Here is a 23,227-nt window from a genome sequence, read left to right on the forward strand (position 1 = left end):
AGAAATGGCGAACATATTGTTTGGTGGTAAAAAGATTTAATAGCTGGTAAGGTTTTCGTTGTGTATAAGGATGATTTATATACTGTATGTCCTTCCAAAACATTCCATTTACTCCACCCTTTTCTGTTATAATAAGCTCTTCTGGAAAAGCTTTCTATTAGATTTCAGAGTGTGGATGTGTGGTCATTCATCATTAGTGAGATCAGACACTGATGTTAAGTGAGGAGGTCTGGGGTGCAATCAGGGTTCAAAAATCATCCCAAAGCTGTTCACTGGGGTTGAGTCAGAGTCAGGACTCTTAAGTTTGTCCAGTCCAGCCTTAGCACATCATGTCTTCATGGAGCAGGGGCACACTGTCATTCTGGAACAGGTTTGAGCCTCTTAGTTCCACTAGATGGAAACTAATGCTACAGCACACAGATATGCTATACAATTGTGGGCGTCCAGGTTTGAGGCAATAGTTTTGGGTAGAACTTCATGTGTATTTGATTCAGCCATCTAGTGTGTAAAAATTAACATTGTGTGTGTTGTGCAAATAAGATATAACTCTGCCATTTATAATTACGTCACATCTGTTTCCCACGGTACAAAGAACCAGGCTGAGTCGAAATTTAGCATACAGTCCTTTATTGAAAATTCTTTCTCTTATATAAGTGCAGGTTGATGCATAACGACACAACACAAATCTCCACCGAGCACAAGCTGTAGCACATACTGGGCTCCTGCACGGATGTCATATACAACATATACAACATCCACTGCAACTGAAAACCTCAGAGATAATTAACGCACACAGCAAAACTTTAGAAAACAAAAGAAGACTTGCTTTTTTTCTTATCTGGAATAAGTTAAGACATATGCCATTCTTCTAATAGGATAACTAAAATCTCATGATCTGATTAAAGATTTCTGATGTGCAGTAGCAGCTTGAATAGGATATCAGTGCAAACCATTCTTTTAGACAATCCCACCAAAAAAAAAAAAAAAAAAAAAAAAAGACAATCCCACCAAAAATCCCCATATTTAAGACTGTTTTAATTTGTATACGTCTCATAGGTAGACTTTTTTCTTTTTTTTTTTAAAGCACGCACAATATAATGAACAAAAATACACGACGCAAAATGCTTTCAAGGCCAGGACATGCGTCTCCATATAAAATAGTTTCTTTTAAACAACTAAATCTGGCATGCCGTTTGACACTAGTGAACACGTATTCCCTTCCTATCCTATAACATGGCTAGAACACATTTTTCACCACTTATATATATATATATATATATAAAAAAAAAAAAAAAGTGGACGTGGAACATTTCGGGAAGGATCGGCAACTTAAACGGAAGTGAAGAAGAGAGGTTTCTTTTTTTTTTCTACAGTAATGCCAATGTCTCTTAAATCAAGAATAGGAAACAATAAAAAGCTAGCATGGATTAACATTTTTCAAAACTCTCCTGACAAGCCAATTTTGCTAGATTTTGGAAGTTTATGTCAATGTCTTTTTTGTTTAAAATAACAATTTTATATATATATATAAAATATCTAATGCAATATCCCCGCACTTGCAGCCGATTAAACTAGAATTCCACTCACAAGTTACAAACCGTATACTTAAGTAAAACCCTTGCCAAGCCAAAACAACCACAAAAATAGGATTTTGTTGGCCAGTGATTTAATAACTGCTTTCTGCAGTGCCGTGAAAAGTGAATTAACCTATCAGCTCTATTTTCTTGTGGTCAGAGACATGTCTGTTCTGATCAGGGAAGTAAAGGTAGTAAAGACACTCACAAGCCAAGTGCAGACCTGCCAACCTTTACGTTTTGCTTAGTAGAAAGAAGAGTACGATCCTGAAAGCCATCACTCCAAATTAAGTCAAAAAGAGTCTTCATTTTCACCCCAAATAAAATGAATGATCTGGAATGATAGACTGTTAACAGTCGATCATTACTGACCCTGCCAGAAGCCCCGTCCTCTTACCTCACATTGGTAAAATCAGTGCCTTCATCTTAACTCAGTTTTCTCACCTTTTGTCTCAGGGAAAAGCATATGTTAAATATATTAATGTGAAACAAAATGGATCAATACACACTACATGGCCAAAAGTAATATTCACACCTAACATCCCGACTTTCTCAAGATCATGAGCATTATCATGGAGTTATCCCATCTTTACCATTACAATAAGCTTTATTTTTCTTGGAAGGCTTGCATGGCTGTGTGGGTTTGTGATCATTCAGCTACAAGGGCATTAGTGAGGTCAGGGACTGATATTAGGTGAGGAGGTCTGGGGTGTAGTCGGTGTTCCACAGTTCATCCCAAAGGTGTTCATTGGGGTTGAGGTCAGGACTGTGTGCAGGACACCAGAGTTCTTCCACTCCAGCCTTAACGCACCATGTCTTCATGGAACTCAGGGGCACTGTAATCCTGGAACAGGTTTAGGCTTCTTAGTTCCACTGAAGAGAAACTGTAATGCTACAGTATGCAAAGACATTCTAGACACCAACTTTGTAGCAACAGTCTGAGAAAAGACCCACATGTCTGTATATGATGGTCAGCTGTCCACACTTTTGGCCCCGAAATAAATCCTGAGAAAAATATTCCCAAGTTGATTCCAATTATAGCAAATTAATAAATAAATAAAAATGGGAATGGAAGCTCTCTGTTCTCTCATATCGTAGTAAAAAACTTTAGAGCATCTATATACAGGCTTTCACAGTAACCAACAACTGCTTGGGGGGGGGGGAGCTGCTGCTTGTCTCTTTTAGTAATGCTGTTGACACTAGAAATGTTTACATGCACATTTTTTAATTAATCACGGTACACACACGGATTTTGTTGTGTATAAATGTGTGTGTTTATGAATGGCTATGTGTCTACACAACAAACTCCCTGTGTGTGTGTGAATGTGTACATCACACACACACAATCCATGGCTATATGAAAAATGTCTACACATCACTCCTCTTCAAGGTTGGCAGATCTGCGGCTTGTATTAAATGTTACAACCCATTAAATTCCAGCTACACTATTCCATCACACATACTTTCTTCCAATCCGAATTATAGGCTCTGAATTATATCCACCTTGTCACGATGTAGCGTCCCGTGGGTAATCAATCCCTCGGCAAAATGTCTAAAGTGTCTAACAAAACATCAAGACAACAGATCAGAAGAAGTTCTTGAAGGAGCATCGGCTCTGACAGCGACCGCAGCCGCCAGCATGTGGCTTGGCTGAGGATTGCACTCTCGAGCCTTCTGATGATGCAATATCATCTTCAAACATGCATGAGGACTTGTACTTGCCGGCAAAAATGTGCTTAAGGGTTCGCTTTTAGCAACCACACAGTCGGTGACACTTCTGGGATTTTTCTTAGGGGAATAAGTCCAGTCATGAATAAAGTTCAACAATTCGTACGACTTTCTGCTCGAGCCACCTTGTATGGAGGAAAAAAAGTTACAAGAAGGTTAGAGTGAGGAGTGGAAACAGCAAAAAAAAACCCAGATTTTTTTTCAGAAATTTACACCAGCAATGTACTTCAGAAGTTGGAAATGAGGGAGAGTGGAGTTGAGCACTGTAACACTGGTTTATATCGAGTTGAATCTGAGTGTAAAACAGTCACTTATTCTTTCGCTCCATTTGTCTTCCAATTGCAGCAATTCTCCTTCACTTCCACTTGTTTGTTTTCTCTCACCAGTACCTTTTTTTGTTTGTTTCTTTCTTGTTCGTGGTCACCAGCAGCAATATTGCACCGTTTTAGCCAATACACTGCACAAACCCATTTCTTTTTTCAAAAAAAACCTGACAGCAAAGTTAATTAAAATCCTTCGAAACGCCCACAGATGCTTGTCAGTGAACAGAGCTATACGTTAACAAACCTGTGGTGCATAGCTCTAGTTTTTCTGTTTGCATATTCTCATTTGTAACAGAGAAATAAATAGAGCAGTTGCATGAGGTTAACTCTGTAAAAGCCAGAGAACAGAGGCGGTCAAACTCATGTCTCTAATGCATACAGGCTTTCAGAAGTAACACTGCCTGCTTTTGGTCAGGCTTGGGTGTGTGGTTGTAAGTGGTTTTCATGTTCTTTTTTTTCCCTCCTCACCAATGACAGCACAGCCACTCAACATATGATTAAGAATTGCTGGCATTTTGAACGCTGTGATATTTACAACCCGTCCCCCCCGAAAGCCCCGTCCCCCTCCTTCATCTCACATAAGTAAATCCGGTGTTTCCTTTCCCTTTCAGTTTCGAGCTTGAAGATGTGACCTCACATTCTGTTAAGGTAACAAACTATTGTTGAGTTCTTTAAAGCAAAATAAAAATCTATCGATGGCTTATTTAACATTAAACAGCTCTATCGTTATCAGTTTCTCTCAGGGATGCACCAAAAACAATTGCAAATGTCAAACAACATTGAATGAGATGACAGCAACGATTAAATATACACAAAAAAGTATCAAATATGAAAATTTAAAAAAGTCTTTTGTATAAAGTCAAATGAGAAGCTGAGTACCATGCGCACCATACAGAGGGGAAAAAGCAGCTGCACGTCCGTTATAACAGACGACTTTTCCCCCCTTAATGCTTGTGAATGTTCATGGGCTGGCTTTATTGCCCTCTTGGGTGGTTTTCACACTGCACACACTGGCTGTGGTCCAAATCTGAGTGCGATTGTGACTCACTTGATTCTATCGAACCCCTGTGTTTATCTTACGTCATCACAACTTACGTGTTCAGAATACAACACAAGTGTTCTTATTCTGGTGCTGTTATGCACAGTAAGATACCTCTTCTGTATCTCACAACATTCCCCTGCTTTATGTGTATAGTAGAAACTAATGATGCTGTCATCAGCCAAAACACACACACAGAGGTTACTATACTATTTGAACCAGTTCAGACCCTAGTATGAGTTGCATTCACTGTCACGTGAAGCAATTTTAGTGCAACCCAGCTCTGACAGGTAGTCTCAGGTTCGGTACCATGTTGCGCGTCCCAGTCCACATGACGGCGTTCACGTTACCAAATTTTTCATGTGACTCGTACTCTGCTTCAGAATGAACTACCAGCATGAAAGCCCCCAAAACAGGTGAACAGCTAAGTATGATCAGCATTCCCAAAAGTAACAACACTTACTTCCTAACACAACCAGGAAATACACTGTAGTAAAGCACGGCAGCTGACCAACAAGACGATGTAGATGTAAAGTCATTTTAGTATTTTCTTGTCAGACACCAGTGTGAGCTTCTGAGGGATGAAATAAAACACTTCATCCAGTTCAATCACCACAGTCAGTTCCATTAAGTCACAAGTACTTACTGGCATGTTAATGAATAATCCCATTAGGGGTTTGATTGTGGCGGGTCACAGGCAGCCCAGGGAACACACTTGTGACTAAGTAAGACATTGGAAGCTTCCTTTTCCCCTTCTGCTCTGATGTGTTGATTAACAGTGGCAGCCACTCCTCACATAATGGAAATTAATGCAGGTTCAGATTGGGGTTTTCGCCCTTCCACACACACACACACACACACACCCCACCTACTTGATATCAGCCATCCAGTGTTTAGCTGTCATTTGTATTCAAATATCTACGCAATCCTGGCATGATAAATAAAAGGAAACTGTGGAGGCGAACGACGAAATAAGATAATAAGGAAGATCAGGAGAAAGACGATGGAGAAAATAAGAACGAGGCAGAGAGACAGAGACATTGTGGCACCACTGCCACTAAGAAATTGTGAAGAATAGAGACAGAGTCTCGAGTGAGGAGGGGAATAGAATAAAGAACTAGGGAAGTACTGAATGCTGAGCAAGGCGTGTTTGACAAAAAATAAGAAAAATAACAAAAAGAGGTGAAGGACTTGCTCAAGATATTGGAAAAAGACCTCCTTATTCTTTCTCTCTCTATCATATATATATATATATATATATATATTTTTTTTTTAAATACAAGTGAGAATTAAAATGAAAAGATCAAAATAGACACTTATATTACAATTCTATTCCCTCAAACCAATCCCTATTATACAGTACATATCTTTAAACATTTCCATATCTATAACAGTAAAATACACCATGCTGGACTTTGCCTCAGTGTTGTGCTATCATTAATCTTCTCAATTTATAACTACGAGTCCTCCTCTCTCGTTTCTACTCTCTCATTCCTGCTACACAGATATGGTCTACATTCACCATTGACAAGTATAGTGAGCGGAAAGGTATCCCAAATGAGGCTGGTAAAATCAGTACTAATCACAAGGCCGGAAAAGAAAAGAGGAGCAGTGAAGGATAAAATGAACAGGAACTGGACGACCCACTGGAATGTACAAGAGTCAGCCAGTCTGTGTGGGTCATACCAAGCGGGCGGTGAAGGAGGGGAGCTCCGTTAGTCATACGGGCCCCTCGGTGATGCCCTCCAGAGGCAGGCTGGTGGCATTGTCCGTGGCTTGAGGCACCTCCTGGGAGACTGGCGCGTGTCGGGCGGTGCTCAGGGCCAGGCTGGCATAAGGCAGGTGGCAGTCTGTGTGGAGAAACGGTGGGTAGTGCTGCCGGTAGCAGATGTAGGCGAACAGCAGGCCGATAACACCGCCGACAAAGGCGTCTGTCAGGAAAAATAGGTGTAAAAAAGTCAATTTGCAAACGTTTTCCATTAATGATTACACGTCCGTAACGTTCCAAATGTCAGCAGTTTGAGTAACAAACAGTTATTGATTACAATTAAAACTGGAATACTGAACAATAAAAAGAGGTCCTGAGAATAAAAGGAATTAAGAAGAGAATTATAGTGTATTATTTTATGTGAACGAATGAACAGGGTAGTTTTTACATGTTGTGACAAAGACCCTGGTTTACATAATTCAGCACTCTTGCGAGAATAGGTTCAGTATGTGTTTTTGGTCTTTGATCGTTAATTTTCACTATGTTCACATATTGTAGCACAGTTTGTGCTGAATACTGTAGATGAGACTTTTGCTGTTATTATTATAAGTAATAAAGGAGAGCATGTTCAAACATCTCCATGATCCAAAAAAAGCACCTCAGACTCCCTAGGGTTAACATTTGGCTGCGAGTATGGATGTTCTGTGGCGTAATTTTGGATTGTGATCATGTGTGTGATTGTGTTTTGCTTCATCCTGACACTGTGCCATGCCTAGCCCTCTGATTTCCGTCTGTTCACTGACCCTGCTTCAGCCTCTGACTCATTTGTTGGGATCCTGTGCAATTTTTTGTCATTGAGCTGAATTGTCTTGACCATGATTTATTATTATCCTTTAGTATTCAGTAAATTATCCTCTACCATTTGCATACTGTCCAATTTCAATATAATCAGTTTCTTGTATTAAAAACCTTATTACTATACCTGCATTTTATTATTACACAACTTTGCCTGTGAATCAGTGTGGTAATGGATATTAAAGAGAGTTTAAAAAATAACAACAATAATTGTGCTTTACTTAAGAGACCTTGAAGGATTTGCCTGGAAATAAGTTGCATGCTGTTATCAGAATAATACCTCTTTCTTTCTAGGAAGCTGCATTATATTCCGAGAGAGTCCAGGGTTGATGTTTTCCTTAAAAGCTCTGTTTTGGAGCACAATGTAATTAGCATTGCAGCTTTTTTCACAAGGTTTTTCCTGAGGACTTAAATATAAAAGTGACTGGGTGTGCTGTTATAGGGGACCAAAATCTACCTCAGAGAGAAATGGTCACCACCCTAATGTGGATGATTAAGAGCATACTCCAATTTGCCTATAATTAAAAATTGTAATTTATTACATGCATTTCACCCATTTATAGGAAGATCCATAGTTCCTGTGATCACTTGTTATAGCAGCTATAAACAGTCATTGCCTCTAAAGCTTCCAAAGTGTTGTTTTTCTTGAAGCTGGTCATTGTACCATCATGAATTGTGTGAAGCAAATCTTACTGAAACAGTCCAATACAAACAACCAAGAGCCATTATACCGATATAAAGCAAACGCAAGACTAGAGGCAAGGCAAAGGAACAAACAAAAGCTTACTGAAAGATATAGAAACCTGGACTTAAGTAGGGGTAACACAGAGCAAGTGTGAGTGATCACTGGGAACATGTGACTTGCTGGGGCTGGTGGGTGATGGAGATCAGGGTCAATTCTGGCAGAACAATGACAGGACAAATGCGCCTGTCCTGTAGACACTCTCACGATGGAAAACTTACTGAGCATTAAAATGCACTTGGGCCTCCTGTATGAAGCCACTGCTTCTCTATGGAGAGTCCTGCTTTATCTACCCACCGCAGAACAATGACCATAGATCATAGAGTCAGATAATTACGTTACAAGATTAGACCAAAATATAAGATCACTAAAACCTATTTTTAAACATTTTCACTTATGTCAAACTTGAAATCTTGATCTATTTTTAGATTTTTTGTTAATTTTAACCATTATTTTATCTGGGAAATGTCTACATACAGGTAAAAGAATTTTATATTCAGTTAACTGCAGTTTTATAAATAGGAAATACCCAATAAATCTGACTATATGCACTTGCTAAGATGTCATTTTGTGCCATGCAGGCAATGCCGCTCTGGGCAACGTGCTTGGATTTGACGTCTCTCTTCACCGTGTTCAAGTCATCTTCGACCCAGTTTTTTTTTTGTTTTTTTTTTAAACCAGTGCAACCAATTAAATGAGTCCTCCTATGTGATGAAGCAAAAACATTTTTTTCCTCCCGTCTTCTCCAAAGGATGATCAAAGCCAGAACTTTTTTGTTTGTTTGTTTGTTTGTTTTGACATTTAGATTCATGCTGGATTTGAATTTAGGACATTTTGAAAAATGTCTATTACTGATTCAACCCCAAGGATTTTTTTTTTATTTAAAAAAACCTTTTTTATGGGTTGCAGTGAGCGAAGCATAAATCTTTACACAGCCTCATACCTGAGACTATTTACATAAATTTTATATAAACGTCTCTGTACAGAAGATTTCACCATATCAAAGTTATATACTTATGCATTGTATGTGTATAACATGCCTTTATTGACTCCTTTCACTACATGTGTATGGAATTATTACCCTCAGATTATGTACATTTATCAGGCATCTAATTCCCTGTGCATGAGCTGTTACTACAGAACTGAAATATAATACACATAATATATAAATTAGGTTTAAGTTCATTGATTGTGATGAATTTTTATTTTATTTTTTATCTCAAAGCTGATTGAAGCTACCGTCAGAGACGAGCGGTTATAGAAAATAAATCAACACTTTTTGATTAATCAGATTTGAGAACAATTGTGTGTTTCATGTGTTAACTTTTCCAGCCTAACAAGATCTGAAGAAGTTGCAGTGACCAATATTTTCACTCCAAGATGCAGAATTCCACTGTCCCCATTTTCTCCCTAATCTTGTCTTGGCTGTCTGTTATAAAATGGCAGCTACCAACTGGGAAGGTTGGTAGCTCTAACTGCTGGTCATGCTGAATCACAGGGCTGTGTAGAATACTCTGTGCAAAGGGCAAATCTTCTTCCATAAACATGAGCTCACAGATTTACACAATTAGTTAGTTGTCGATGTGATTCACAGGAGAGAGGAGAGAGAGAGAGAGAGAGAGAGAGAGAGAGAGAGAGAGAGAGAGAGAGTGTGTGTGTGAGAGAGAGAGAGAGAGAGAGAGAGAGAGAGAGAGTGTGTGTGAGAGAGAGAGAGAGAAAATGAGTATCCCTCTCACCCAGAGACACCACGCTGTTCATGGACGGCAGTTTGTTGTTGCCACTAGGGGAGAAGCGGATGCTATATTCTTAACCCTATAAGATTAAATAAGTTTGTCTTTGCAGCAATGCTGTAGTTTGTTCTTGCAGTGGAAATGTCCTGTAAAAGTGGACATATTAAACTAGTGTGTTTTTTTTGTTGTTGTTGTTGTTATTATTACTCTGAAGTGAAAAGAGGACATTTCAGTGAAATACAGTGTGTTCTGGCTACCAGGAATAACTACCTAGTCTGTCCCAGTCTATCAGAAAATTCTGCACAAATCAAAATCTTAGGGTTACAAGGACCTGACAGTTCAGTGGCTCGCCCGGCAGAGACGTACTGCTTCCTTTCACTGAAACATCTCATCACATTTCGGTCGAGAGTTTGTACAACATCTCTTCAGTCACTGTCAGTCTCACTAATAGTTGAGGATCATCTCCCCAAAGCTCTTTAAAAAAAAAAACAATCTTTTACCTGACTGAACACAGAAGCAGCCCTCTAGTCAAATGGTCAATGAACTGTGCTGGATCTGATCAGACTCGAGGGAAAGCAGAGTACACAGACAATATCATGCTCGAGTCAGCTCCTGTGAGGCATCAGGAGAATTATCATGAGACTGGAGTCATCAGTTAAGGTTTGGAGTCAGTCAAATGTACTGCAAATATGTATACTTATTGAAATATGCTGTCTGTCATGTCCAGAAGGAATCACAGGAATAAGTGAAAGTTGAAGCAACGATTCATGACTCAATTAATAATATATATTTATTTATTTATATGTATATATATATATATATATATATATATATATATATATATATATATATATATATATATATAATATATAAAAGGTTTTTTGTGAGGAGGAAAAAATATCAGCTGGTTAATCACACTCTCAACACACTGAATTGTGTGTGTGGAAGATTCATCAACAAACAGCTGGCCCATTAATAAGCACTCATCTGTTGATGAGCAACAAGTTTACATATAAAAAAATATTCATTCTGTGTGATGAAGCTTGTTAGGTTTTCCGTCAACAGACTGAGTGTTGAACCTTCTGTCGAAAAAGAGCAATGTGTGTAAATATAGCCCACAACACACAAATCAATCCCTGCCAAAGCATTTGGAAGGTGAACACCAGTTAAGGTCTCAAACAGTGTCTCTCACGGTTAACACTCTTCATCTGCAGTGCATGGCATGTTTCATTCTCTCCATGCTGGAGTGTGCTGATACACACCGACTGTGCAGGATTACAAAGAGGGGGTAAAAAAAAAAAAAAAACATCTCATGGGGATCAAATCCTTGTAAACAGCTAACTGAAAGAGTCACGTAGATGAACACAGCTTTCTGTTCTAAGCTACTTTACTTTAAAAAGACTGATGTCGGTTCAATTTGAGTAGCATAATTTCTCTATTAAAAAAAACAAAAAACAAATAAGCACTGAACATTCCACTAATATATTGTCTGTGTAGATGGAATAATGTAATGCAGGAGAGCAAAATTCATGACCAAGCAGATGTCGCCTATAAAGCAGTGTAGGAAATATGGTTCCGTAATAAACAGCTTTATTCGAGTAGGGGAAAAAAAATCCAATTTGCAGAAACAAAAAAATGAGACTAAAAGCAGTTTAAGTATTTGCTTCTCTCATGACATACCACAGACAAAACCTTCTCCTCCAAGAGATGACCTTGTCCAGGATGAAGTTTTTAGAGAAGATGAATGAAAAAATGAATGATTGAATTACTCATGGTCATGCCTCTGTAAAACCCAAATCTGTCTTTTATTATTATTATTATTATATATTCATGTTATGGCTCTTTAAATCAGACAATTACTGCCAATTAACAAGTTACAGAAATACCAGTGCACACAAGCACATTTTGAATGATTAAGAATGAACACACAATCTGATTGAAATTAACATTAATACAGTTTTTTGTTCAGGTTTCCAAGGCTGCCCAAAGGTTTTTTTCTTCCATGTGGGCATAAATGAGCTCGCACATATGATGATCCTTGAACAAAAAAGAAAAACTATGTTCATTATCCTTGTTCGTTATAATGGAGGCATTTCCAGCGTCCTTAGTAACTGCTTGGTCCGGGTTATGGTGGTGTAAATTAGGCTGGTTTATATTTTGAAAATGGAATCAGCATGTTTTAGTTAAAACCACGTATAAATAACTTAAGTGGTGTAGCACAGAGACAAGAATTTTCATTGCCAGAATTCGGACATTCAGTATTTCCACCTCTGGTCAGTTTCACCTGAGTGTTTTCCAGTTCTAGCGTCCAGTTCCATCAGTATTCGGATTTGGCTTCAACATTTATTAGAAACTAATATGGGTGTGACTTATGTGTCTGTAGGGTGTACTTTTGTGCAGATGGGATGATTAGGCTTAGCGCCTCGCTTACCTTGCCAGTGATGTTTGTAGTCACAGGTGCGGGACAGAGCGATCATCATTGCGCTGTAGAGGGGCAGGATCATGGCACAGAGGCGCCAGCTGCGTCCACGGCCACTCTCGGTGAAACAATGCAGCTTCCCCGCCAAGTAGAAGGAGGTGAAGCCCAGGCCAGAGAAAGCGACTGTGAAAAAGGGGAAGTGGGGATAAAGCAAGCAGGACAAGAGAGGATAAAGGATTAGCAGAGAAGCAGAGAGAAAATAAAGTGGAAGGTAAAGTGTGGAAAAGAAACAGCAGGACAGAAACGCAGGCGACAATCCTTTCAATTTCTGCCTGTACTCCTTTTAGTCTCTCTTATCTTAAACGTTTCTGCTTCTGCAACAATTAGACAGGCTTTGAAATATGAACAGTGCTCCTCTACCCACGTAAAAGACCTTCAATCAAAGCTGCACTTAACACCGAAACAACGAAATGATGAAAAATACAGCCACTGAAAGCTCTTCACTTTCACTCGCACACCTTTTGCTGTACCCTTCAGAGAGCAAAAAAAAAAAAAGAGAGAGTCAAGAGCTTAGATTTCCCAAGATTCTCGCTCATGTTCTTTTACAGCATATTGCAAGAAGGAAAAGAGTTCTCGTTCCCAAATGTAAACCTTTTAAAATACACTGTTACGGTAGTGCTGGAAATGTTTTTGCATGGTGTATTAATCTGACAAAAGTGCACAATAAAGAGACTTGCTTTTCTAGGTAGACTCATAAACAGAAGATTTAGCACAAAACCTTAGCACAAAGAATAGCTCTAATTTTTTATCGGCATATAATTTGAACTCATTTGTCTGCATTTCCTGTTCCAAAACAATCAGATAAAGCATCTCATTTACCTACCGCATTATAGATCATGAATCTAGGCACAAACAGAAACTGTTTAAGGTTTCAGGTTGTCTGTTATAGAAAAACATTATTGTGGGTTTGGTAAAAGACATGGTTTCTACATCTAAATGTGCCTTGAATCCGTTTGCCCTGTCATACCGCATGCAACGGTTTCATCTAATATGGATCATTAGATTACACACGTTGTTCTTCCCAACACCACAGTCATGGTCACAGATGCTATCTCTCATAGTGCAGTGAGACAACGTGAATGAATTGCACCTCACTTGAGAAGCCAGGTAGGTTCATTCAGTAGGTATTGGTCATAGACTACACAATATGCTGCGCTTTTATTTCTGAGCCTGACTGCATTGTAAACGGAATAAAAAAATAATTTACATAAACCAGAATTTAGTTTAATAGTGGTAGGAAAGTAAATATGATATAGACAATATAATAATAAACAGATACAATAAGATTGTGTTATTTGGAAATAAAGTGCAGTTGTTTGTGCAGAATCAGGTTGAAGTGGTGCAGATCCATTCTCTAACCCTGTGTGGTTTTTGTTAAAAGCCTGTAGGAAGACGCTCCTCCTCATTGTGTTTGTCTTCAAGGGGGAGTGGAAGCGCTTTCCTAACCATGACAGAGAGAAGAGTTTTTGTTTCAGATGGTTGAAGTCCTTCACTGTCTTCCTGGCCTTGGTCCATCACGGCATGCTGTAGATAGACTGCAGGTCAGGGAGCTCAGTGCAGACCCTCTGGAGACCACGTCTCTCCTGCTTGGTGCTGTATTTGAACCAGGCTGTGATGCTTTCTGTCAGGATGCTCTCAGTAATGCAGGTGGAAAAGTTTTTTAGCATCTGAGTCAGCAGTTTAAAGTCTCTTAACTGTCTAAGGCGTTAAAGATGCTGGCTTCACACAAGACCTGTCATGGTCACGCAACATTAACACCTGTTATGATAGCTTTAGTCACTGGTTCTATTATATTTCATATTTCAATATTAGACAGCATTCTCCAGTCTGAATTAGTATCTCTTCAGTCTATATTTGCACTCTATAAATGAAGTAGAATGAGGAGAAAGTATGGCAAAAATTAGTTTCTTTTTTGTTCAAGTGTTATATAAGCACTCTTCAAGTTTTATCAAAAAGGAATCAGTTTTTGGTCACTTGTATAGAGTGAGGATGCAAGTCAGGCATTCACTAAAAGCCACTCCAGAATAGTTAACATTATTGTCATGTATTTTCCCTTTTCAGTGTGCGCTAGGCTTGTCGGCATGCACTGCATGGCTTCCAGCACAAATAACACCGCTTTCTCTTTTTTAGCTTTTTTTTTTTTTTTTGTCCCTTGCCCCGTCGTTGCCTTATTGCCCCATTGTGCACTGATTGTTCTTACCAGCTCTGTATTAGTTTCTCATCAGTTTGCCTGTTTATATCCTCAAGTGTCCCAGTTTCAGCATGACGCATTATGTGTAATTATTCCTAGTTTCCTTGATTAGTTAGAACTCCTAGTTAGAATTCCTGATTTTGACTCGTGCTTGTTTTCCCGCTTCTTGATTATGGATTCATCTTGTGTTGTGGTGCCAGCCGGGGTTCTAACCCATGCTATGAGCTTTGACAATGATATCTGGACTGCCCTATATAAAACAAAAGCTTTTCTAACACAATTACATCTTGCCTCTTCAACAAACCTGCATGTTACAGTGACTGTAGCTGCATGGCTGTTATTAGCATTTCATTATTAGCAATGCTAGTAAGGCAGACGATTTTTTTTTTCTCTCCCCTCTTGCTTGGCTGAAAGAAAAATAAATATTTTTTATTCCAAGTGTGTAAGATTGTTATGTAAGGATGAGAGTCCTTAGCTTTTTATTTAACAACCTGTGCATATATAGACCTACAGTAAATCACAAAAAAAATGATCAGGATGAAAGAGCACTTTAGTCATGCTTCTTATTCCAGCTTCTGAAATTAGATTTCTGCACAGAAATGAGGAATATTTCCTCTTAATTATCCAGTAGTGGAAAGAAGACAAAACACACTGACTTCAAAAGCTAAAAGGCTGTAATAGTAATTCACTCGGGTAAACATGAAAGCTGTGATCAAGAAATTGACTTGAGTATGAGTAAATAAATCATGTGAACAATTAAGTGAGTAATTCCTTTATAAATAAGTTATAAATATCTAAAATTGCCTCAGCGACAGAAAGGTAACGTTAGCCAACTTAGCTTTAAAGGGTTTTGGTAGCTTGCTTTGTTTGTTAGCTAGTGAACTTACGTTAACTCAAAGTTGTCCCTTACACTTTATCCTGAGCGTTACCTACAAGCGATCTCGGCTGAACGTCAAAAGTGACCGTCAACACAGACTTTTCATACTGTAAAAACCTCTTGCTAGCTAGTCTAGCTAATAGTTTACCTCTGCATGTTTTCACAGGCTGAATGTTGAACTGTGAAATGATAACTTGCATAATTTTTTACCATCATGCTTATCCCATTTCCCTTGAATCTTTTAAAACCTGGTTTTTAAACCCCTGGGAGGGTAATTTACGGCTTAAACAATAATAAAAAATAAAAAAAGCATTTGGGGGTGGCATCCGCAGATGGTTTTGGAACGTAACCACTGCCATAAACAGGGGATTACTGTATTGTTATACGTAATTACTTCGAACAAAATAACCGTTACAGTGAGCTAGGTATTTAAGTACTGTAACAGGTTTGACATTTTTCCCATTAAACATGACATCATGTAAACTTTATTATTAAACAAATAATGGACTAGATTTCTTTCTGTCCACTGCCGAGTGCTTTTACTCACTGAGATAATTGAGCTATCCAGGCCACTCCATTAGACCGGAGTGGCTCTGGTTATTCACAGATATCCACAGAACCAAACTAGGACAAGCATAATTATACTTCATACATATTTATAGCAATTTAAGAATTCCTGCAGAACATAAACAGCGGGTTAATGAGAGCACTGGGTCATTAAACAGGAATGTGACTTGCTCAGCCAGTCTCCCATGTAGCAAGGTTACAGTAGAGGTTTTAGGCACAAGAAACTGGGTCTTCTATACAATAGAGCAGCTTTTAAATCTGTGCACTTTTCTGGAAGAGGAAGACGGGACAAAAGAGATTGGAAATGCAGTTGTAAGCATTTTCAAACCAGTTCTGTATCTTGTTTGTAATCTTTTTAGATTCTTCGCATTGATTCTGACCCGACAACCAAAACTAATCATCTTCTGAATATAAATGAGTTTCCCAACGGTATAAAAAAAAAAAAAGCATGCTGGGATTGAAAGTATGACATGAAACAGGAAATTGTGATTTGAGCATGAGATTTTGAGCTTTGTGTCTGTGGCAGTGAGTTGAAAAGACAGCAGGACAGAAAACTACAATACAGCCCCGAGGAACACATGACAAAACTCAAAGCCTTGACTTCTTTCACCAAAAATCTGATTCTGGTGAACTTGAAATATACAAAGCAGATCCACTGACTACAATGGATATAAAACCCTGTACACAACCCTGTTAAGATGGCAGGTTTTTATGATGCTTTAAAAAACTTTTTTAAACCTCAGTGTTAAATTACCTAAATGTTAAATTACTCTGTATAATAATTTGGTCGAAAAACAAACTTTTTAGGTAAAAATTAGAAAAATTACAATAACCAGGTTGCATAAGTGTGCACACTCTTTTATAATTAGTAAAATGTGTCTGTGTTCAGAATGAGCCAATCAAATTTATTCTTTAGAATTGTGTCTTTTTATTTATTTATTTTTTTTAATGCTACTGAAGTCCCAGTTTACATTTATGGCATTTGTCAGATGCCCTTATCCATAATTTTCAATTTATTTCTATAGCACTTTTAACAATGGACATTGTCTCAAAGCAGCTTTACACAAATATAGAAACAGAGAAGAGAAAAAAAAAAAAATTAAGTGACTATTTTATCCCCAATGAACAAGCCTGAGAACGACATTTAACTCATTTATACAACCGAGCAGTTGAACACCAAAAGAACACCATGCCCACTGTGCAGCATGGTGGTGGTAGCATCATGCCTGAGGGCTGCTTTTCTTCAGTCAGAATTGAAGTTTTTTTATCAAGGTGAGGGAATCATGAATTATGAACGATGACAAATACTAGTCAATTTTAGTGAGGAACCTTGAGGAGTCTGCTTGTAAACTGAAGACGGAAAGCAGTGTCACCTTCCGGCATGACAATGACCCATACATCCAAATGAATAAAGAAGCGGCTTAACCAAAAGATCAATGTTTTTGAATGACCTAGCAAGACACCAGACCCGAATCCAACTAAATCTGTGGAGTAACCTGAAGCATGCTGTGTGCAGGAGATGTCCTAACAAGTTAAGGGTGCTAGAAATGTTTTTACCAGAAAACTGTTGCCGAGTCAAGATGTGCATGCTATTGAAAAATCACAAAATTATTTATATATATATATATATATATATATATATATATATATATATATATATATATATATATATATATATATATATATATATATATATATATATACACTATATTGCCAAAAGTATTCGCTCACCTGCCTTGACTCGCCTATGAACTTAAGTGACATCCCATTTCTAATCCATAGGGTTCAATATGACGTCGGTCCACCCTTTGCAGCTATAACAGCTTCAACTCTTCTGGGAAGGCTGTCCACAAGGTTTAGGAGTGTGTTTATGGGAATTTTTGACCATTCTTCCAGAAGCGCATTTGTGAGGTCACACACTGATGTTGGACGAGAAGGCCTGGCTCTCAGTCTCCACTCTAATTCATCCCAAAGGTGTTCTATCGGGTTGAGGTCAGGACTCTGTGCAGGCCAGTCAAGTTCATCCACACCAGACTCTGTCATCCATGTCTTTATGGACCTTGCTTTGTGCACTGGTGCACAGTCATGTTGGAAGAGGAAGGGGCCAGCTCCAAACTGTTCCCACAAAATTGGGAGCATGGAATTGTCCAAAATGTCTTGGTATGCTGAAGCATTCAGAGTTCCTTTCACTGGAACTAAGGGGCCAAGCCCAGCTCCTGAAAAACAACCCCACACCATAATCCCCCCTCCACCAAACTTTACACTTGGCACAATGCAGTCAGACAAGTACCGTTCTCCTGGCAACCGCCAAACCCAAACTCATCCATCAGATTGCCAGATGGAGAAGCGCGATTCGTCACTCCAGAGAACGCATCTCCACTGCTCTAGAGTCCAGTGGCGGCGTGCTTTACACCACTGCATCCGACGCTTTGCATTGCACTTGGTGATGTATGGCTTGGATGCAGCTGCTCGGCCATGGAAACCCATTCCATGAAGCTCTCTGCGCACTGTTCTTGAGCTAATCTGAAGGCCACATGAAGTTTGGAGGTCTGTAGCGATTGACTCTGCAGAAAGTTGGCGACCTCTTCGCACCATGTGCCTCAGCATCCGCTGACCCCGCTCCGTCAGTTTACGTGGCCTACCACTTCGTGGCTGAGTTGCTGTCGTTCCCAAACACTTCCACGTTCTTATAATACAGCTGGCGGTTGACTGTGGAATATTTAGGAGTGAGGAAATTTCACGACTGGATTTGTTGCACAGGTGGCATCCTATCACAGTTCCACGCTGGAATTCACTGAGCTCCTGAGAGCGACCCATTCTTTCACAAATGTTTGTAAAAACAGTCTGCATGCCTAGGTGCTTGATTTTATACACCTGTGGCCATGGAAGTGATTGGAACACCTGATTCTGATTATTTGGATGGGTGAGCGAATACTTTTGGCAATATAGTGTATATATCTCCCAATAACCTAACAGGGGTGTGATTACTTTTAAAACACATTGTATACAAGTGAACAAGCCAGGGGGGGGGCAATACTCATCTCTTGATCTTTATATATCTCTCTCTTTATAAATAACTCTCAAACTACTTTTCTAATAACAAGGACTTGCATGCTAATGTAGTTGCCAGCTGTTATATGGTTGAAGAACACTTGCAAGAAAAATTGCTCGATTAATGTATAAAAAAAATTTATAAAAAAAAGCACATTACTGAGCCATTACACATGTTATTTCACACTGTATCAAATTATTATATCCTGCTTATTGTTGCATCAGTCATGACTCAGGTTTATGAGTAGTTTATGGGTTTGTTTGTGATTGGCTCGGAGCATTACTGTCCCAATCCAGAGATAAAGCAATGCGATTATCTGAGCTTCTTTACAAAGAAATCATAAAAATACAATTTGTGTCACCATTATGATCCTTTTGGTAGCCTGACTCATGAGCACAAACATATTAAAGTTTGATCTGTGAAAAATGGCCTTGTTCCCAAAAGCATCAGTGCAAAATACTTGATAGCTTTAATAAAAACTTTTTGAAATATTGCCAATTTGATATATACATTTTAAAATCAATTAGTGATAGTGTATACAGTTGATTAAAGTTCTTCATTTTTACAGAAACATTTTATAATTTTCTTTAACAGCTTTAATAAGGGGCCTTCAATGTCAAGCTGAGCAAAAAAAAAATATATTGTTACATAAATAAATATACAAATCAAATTTTCTAAACATAAAACTTTGTGGATTCTGTAGCCTAATATTAAATCTGACATCTACATTTATATAAATAAAAACCTTTCATACATATATGAAATATAATACATATAATACCACTGCTCTATTATCTAGGTTATCTATAATAATCAGTATAATAAAGATATTTATATATTTTAGTAATCTGAAAATTTAGAGCTTTGTCACTTTGAGGTCTCAATGTTTGTGGTTCAGGTAAAAAAGTAACACTATCTGGGCAAAAGTTTATGCACATCTGACCTGGGAAGTTTTTCCATTAGATGTTAGAGCTAGGCTGTGTGGATTTGTGCTCATTCAGCTACAAGAGCATTAGTGAGGTCAGACTCTGATGTTGAGTGAGGAGGTCTGGGGTGCAGTCGGTGTTTCAGTTCATCCCAAAGGTGTTCATTGGGGTTGAGGTCAGGACTCTTGAGTTCTTACACTCCAGCCTTGCCAAATCGTGTCTTCATGGAGCTAGCTTTGTGCACAGGGGCATTTTAAAGCTGGAACAGGTTTGTTCCTCTTCACATTCTATACAATTATGTGCTTCCAACTTTGTTGAACAGTTTGGTGAGGGACCACATGTGAGCAGGTGTCCACAAACTCTTGGCCATAGAGTACATCAAGGACGTTACCTACACCTGCTATGTTTTTGTACGTGTTTTTGTACGGATGAGCAGAAATATGATTGAACCCTTTACAAACAGAAGCAGTAATGCAATAGTCCTTGCCTTCAAAACTTCCTTGCCTTTCAACAATTAGCTTGTTAAGATCTATGAGGAACATTGCAAAAGCTTTTACCCTCGCACTGATCTTGTACAGATTGAAATCGACTCCAACAATACTCGAATCCGCCTCTTATATCTACTGCTCTGATACAGTAACTAATTAAGTTCAGCTCGGCACCACAAAGACACTTCTATTTAGTCGAACACAAAATAAGCTGAGCTAGGACAAGCTGAGATCATTAAGTATCATGAATATAATGTTGCTTTGAGGTTTATTTAAAATTAAGGTGCATTAAATGAAATTTGCAGCCTGCCCTGGTTCACTGTTCTCTATTACACATGCACTCATCACACTAACATGTCCTCATGTTATACAACTTCCAATATTCACTAAATATTAAAGAAGTATTTAACTTTTAAATAGATATCTGTATTACGCTAAGCCTTGATCAGTCATTTAAAGTCATTTGTTTTGTATAGCACTTTTAACTAATGACAGTGGGGAAAAAATTTCAGGCTAAACAAACAATTCCACCATTTTTATGGAAATTTTGTTTATTTCACAGATTTTTTTCATACCCATATGTGTTTATGTTGAACACCAACCAGCCATTAAGTGCACTTCACTGTTCAGTGACACCCACAAAACTCCATAAAAGGCAAAGCCCAGAGAGCTGAAAGCAGGAAATGAAGACGAAATGGCAAAAGAAAATTACTCGCAGACAGAAGTGCAAGTTATTTTAATTGGAAAGGAAATACTACCGGAGATGAGGAACCAGACTCAGCTCATTAGAGTACATTTTCTCTCCATGTCTATGTGGAGTTCCTATGGGTTCTCTGGTTTCCACCCACCTCTCAAAAACAGGCCATTAGGTGTACTAGGTATGGTGTGAAGTTGGTTGAAAAATCTCTCCACTGAAAGAACATCATTAAGGGAAAAAAAAAAATACTACACATATACATAACCTCTACAAGGGTTCCACTTTGCTTTCAGTATCAAGAACCTCTGGTATCAACAACTCCCTTCTGTCTTTACATCGCTACACAAATCAAAATGCAACAAATCTCTAAACTACTTAAAATTCTATCCTCAAGTGCACCACAATGCTCCTAATTAAAAAAAAAAGAAAAGAAATCTAAAAATTAAGAACGGTTCAATCCACTCGTTGAAATGCACTTTTTCACTTTTGACGAAAGTCATTAACATGGAGCTTCTGCAGTACAAGGTTCATTCATATTCATACACACATTACGCAGCACAGATTCAGATTAATGCACACGCTGTACGCTAAATTACATCCATGCGTTTTGGTTATGCATGCCCTCTTGACATTTGTGCTGAGAAATCAACTAAGTGCTGTCACTCGATGCTGTTTCCCGGCTGCAACGTTTCATTATCACGTCCCGTGCGTTTTATTGGAATTGGAAATCCGAAAGACACTTTGAAAGATATTCTCATTGCTGTAGCTGTTTAAAAAAGAAACTAATTTACATCAATTGAGATCCTGGGATCGACTTAACGCACCACAATGTTCTTTGCAAGAATCATATATACATAACCCATAAACCATGCTAATTAACACACACACAAAATGTACTGTAGCAGGAAGGGGCGGGGCTTGCACTGTGTGTCTCTAAAGGGAGAGAGGTGTTTATACATCTCAAACCTGAACATTATGTTTGTGATCCTTCTCATTTTATTTCAGTCCCTAAGTAGTGAGTTGAGCTGTGTGTGTGTGTGAGAAGTGCAAAGTAAAGCAAAAACCTTAGCAGAAAGCATCAACACTGGAAAGCTGCTACATTTATTTAGATTTTTTTTTGCATTAATGTTTATGTATTGTGCAAATAAAAAGCTTATACAAGTATTTATCCCGTGTCTGCTGTGTTCTCTGAGCGGTGTACTGCCAAGACTCATACACTCTTATTTATTTCCATGCACACACACACACACATGAATAAAACTAATGCCCAGTTGATCTATAATACATTAATACATTAAAATTTATCTTGGCAAACTCTGTGCTGATTTCGTGATGCTTTGTGTGCATGACCCACAATATCCTTTGTTTGAATAAACAATGTGTCGAGCAGACACAGCCCACCTGTACTGACCACTACTGATGTGTCGTTTATAAACGATTCGTTCATTTTAAATGAATCCTTAATATGACTCGAGAATAACGAGTCGTATTAGAGAGAGAGATTCGTTCATTGAGTCGTTTGTTCATCATCTTGTGACAGACTATACAGTCTGTATGCAGTGCATAACCAAAGCCTATGAGGCTGTCACGTGATGAAGGAACGACTCGGACCTGATGTCTTGGGAAATGAACTAATCATTTCTGTATCTGCCACAGACTGCATAGCTTAAGTTAATGGGGCTGTCACATGATGAACGAGTGACTCGAAACCGAAGAAATTGTCTCTCTTTCCGGTACAAACTGCATGGTTTTAGCCTATGAGAATGTGACGTAACAAAAGACTCAGACGAGAGCTGAGGTACACTAACAGACTACGTAGATGTGTCGAGGTAATCGGCTATTAATACTTAACATTATAATTCTATTCTGCTGAAATGAACAAGATTTAAAGATCAGAGTCAGTAAAAAGATCCGACCTTCCCATCACTAGTGACCTCTGCCACCACCTTTGATGTCCATTGTTAATGCCCTTTGTTACCAATGGATACTTCACATACATAGATAATGACCACATATTTGTTTTTTTCTATATCTGTCTCAGTAAAATCTGTGTGGTCCTCTAGTTTTTTCCTGATATCAAGGTGAAGTGGCAGATGAACCAGACTTCTCAAAAAATGAAGCCAAAGAAAATTCACCCATATCTCCCCCAAACCACCCCAACCCCCCCTTCATGCCATGTCTTTCCCCCCTAATATACCTTTTTTGTATTATTTGTGTATTTTGCCCACCCCCCAGCCCCAACCTCTCTTTT

At 38.5% G+C, this 23,227-nt stretch overlaps 1 protein-coding gene across 1 annotated transcript in view; it reads right to left on the bottom strand.

Annotated features, from left to right (window-relative positions):
* Window positions 1-531: 531 nt before the first annotated feature.
* The window catches only part of plpp4 (phospholipid phosphatase 4), a 101,373-nt gene continuing 78,677 nt past the window's right edge, over window positions 532-23,227 (bottom strand). Inside the window, exons 6-7 of the mRNA XM_058378537.1 lie at window positions 12,131-12,301; window positions 532-6,595 (exon numbers count right to left, since the gene is read on the bottom strand). Of these exons, the coding sequence (XP_058234520.1) occupies window positions 6,384-6,595; window positions 12,131-12,301 (383 nt within the window). The 3' untranslated portion in view covers window positions 532-6,383. The remainder of the gene's footprint in view (window positions 6,596-12,130; window positions 12,302-23,227) is intronic.

The sequence above is a fragment of the Hemibagrus wyckioides genome, linkage group LG03 (genome assembly GCF_019097595.1).
Source record: "Hemibagrus wyckioides isolate EC202008001 linkage group LG03, SWU_Hwy_1.0, whole genome shotgun sequence".
NCBI classification, from domain to species: Eukaryota; Metazoa; Chordata; class Actinopteri; order Siluriformes; family Bagridae; genus Hemibagrus; species Hemibagrus wyckioides.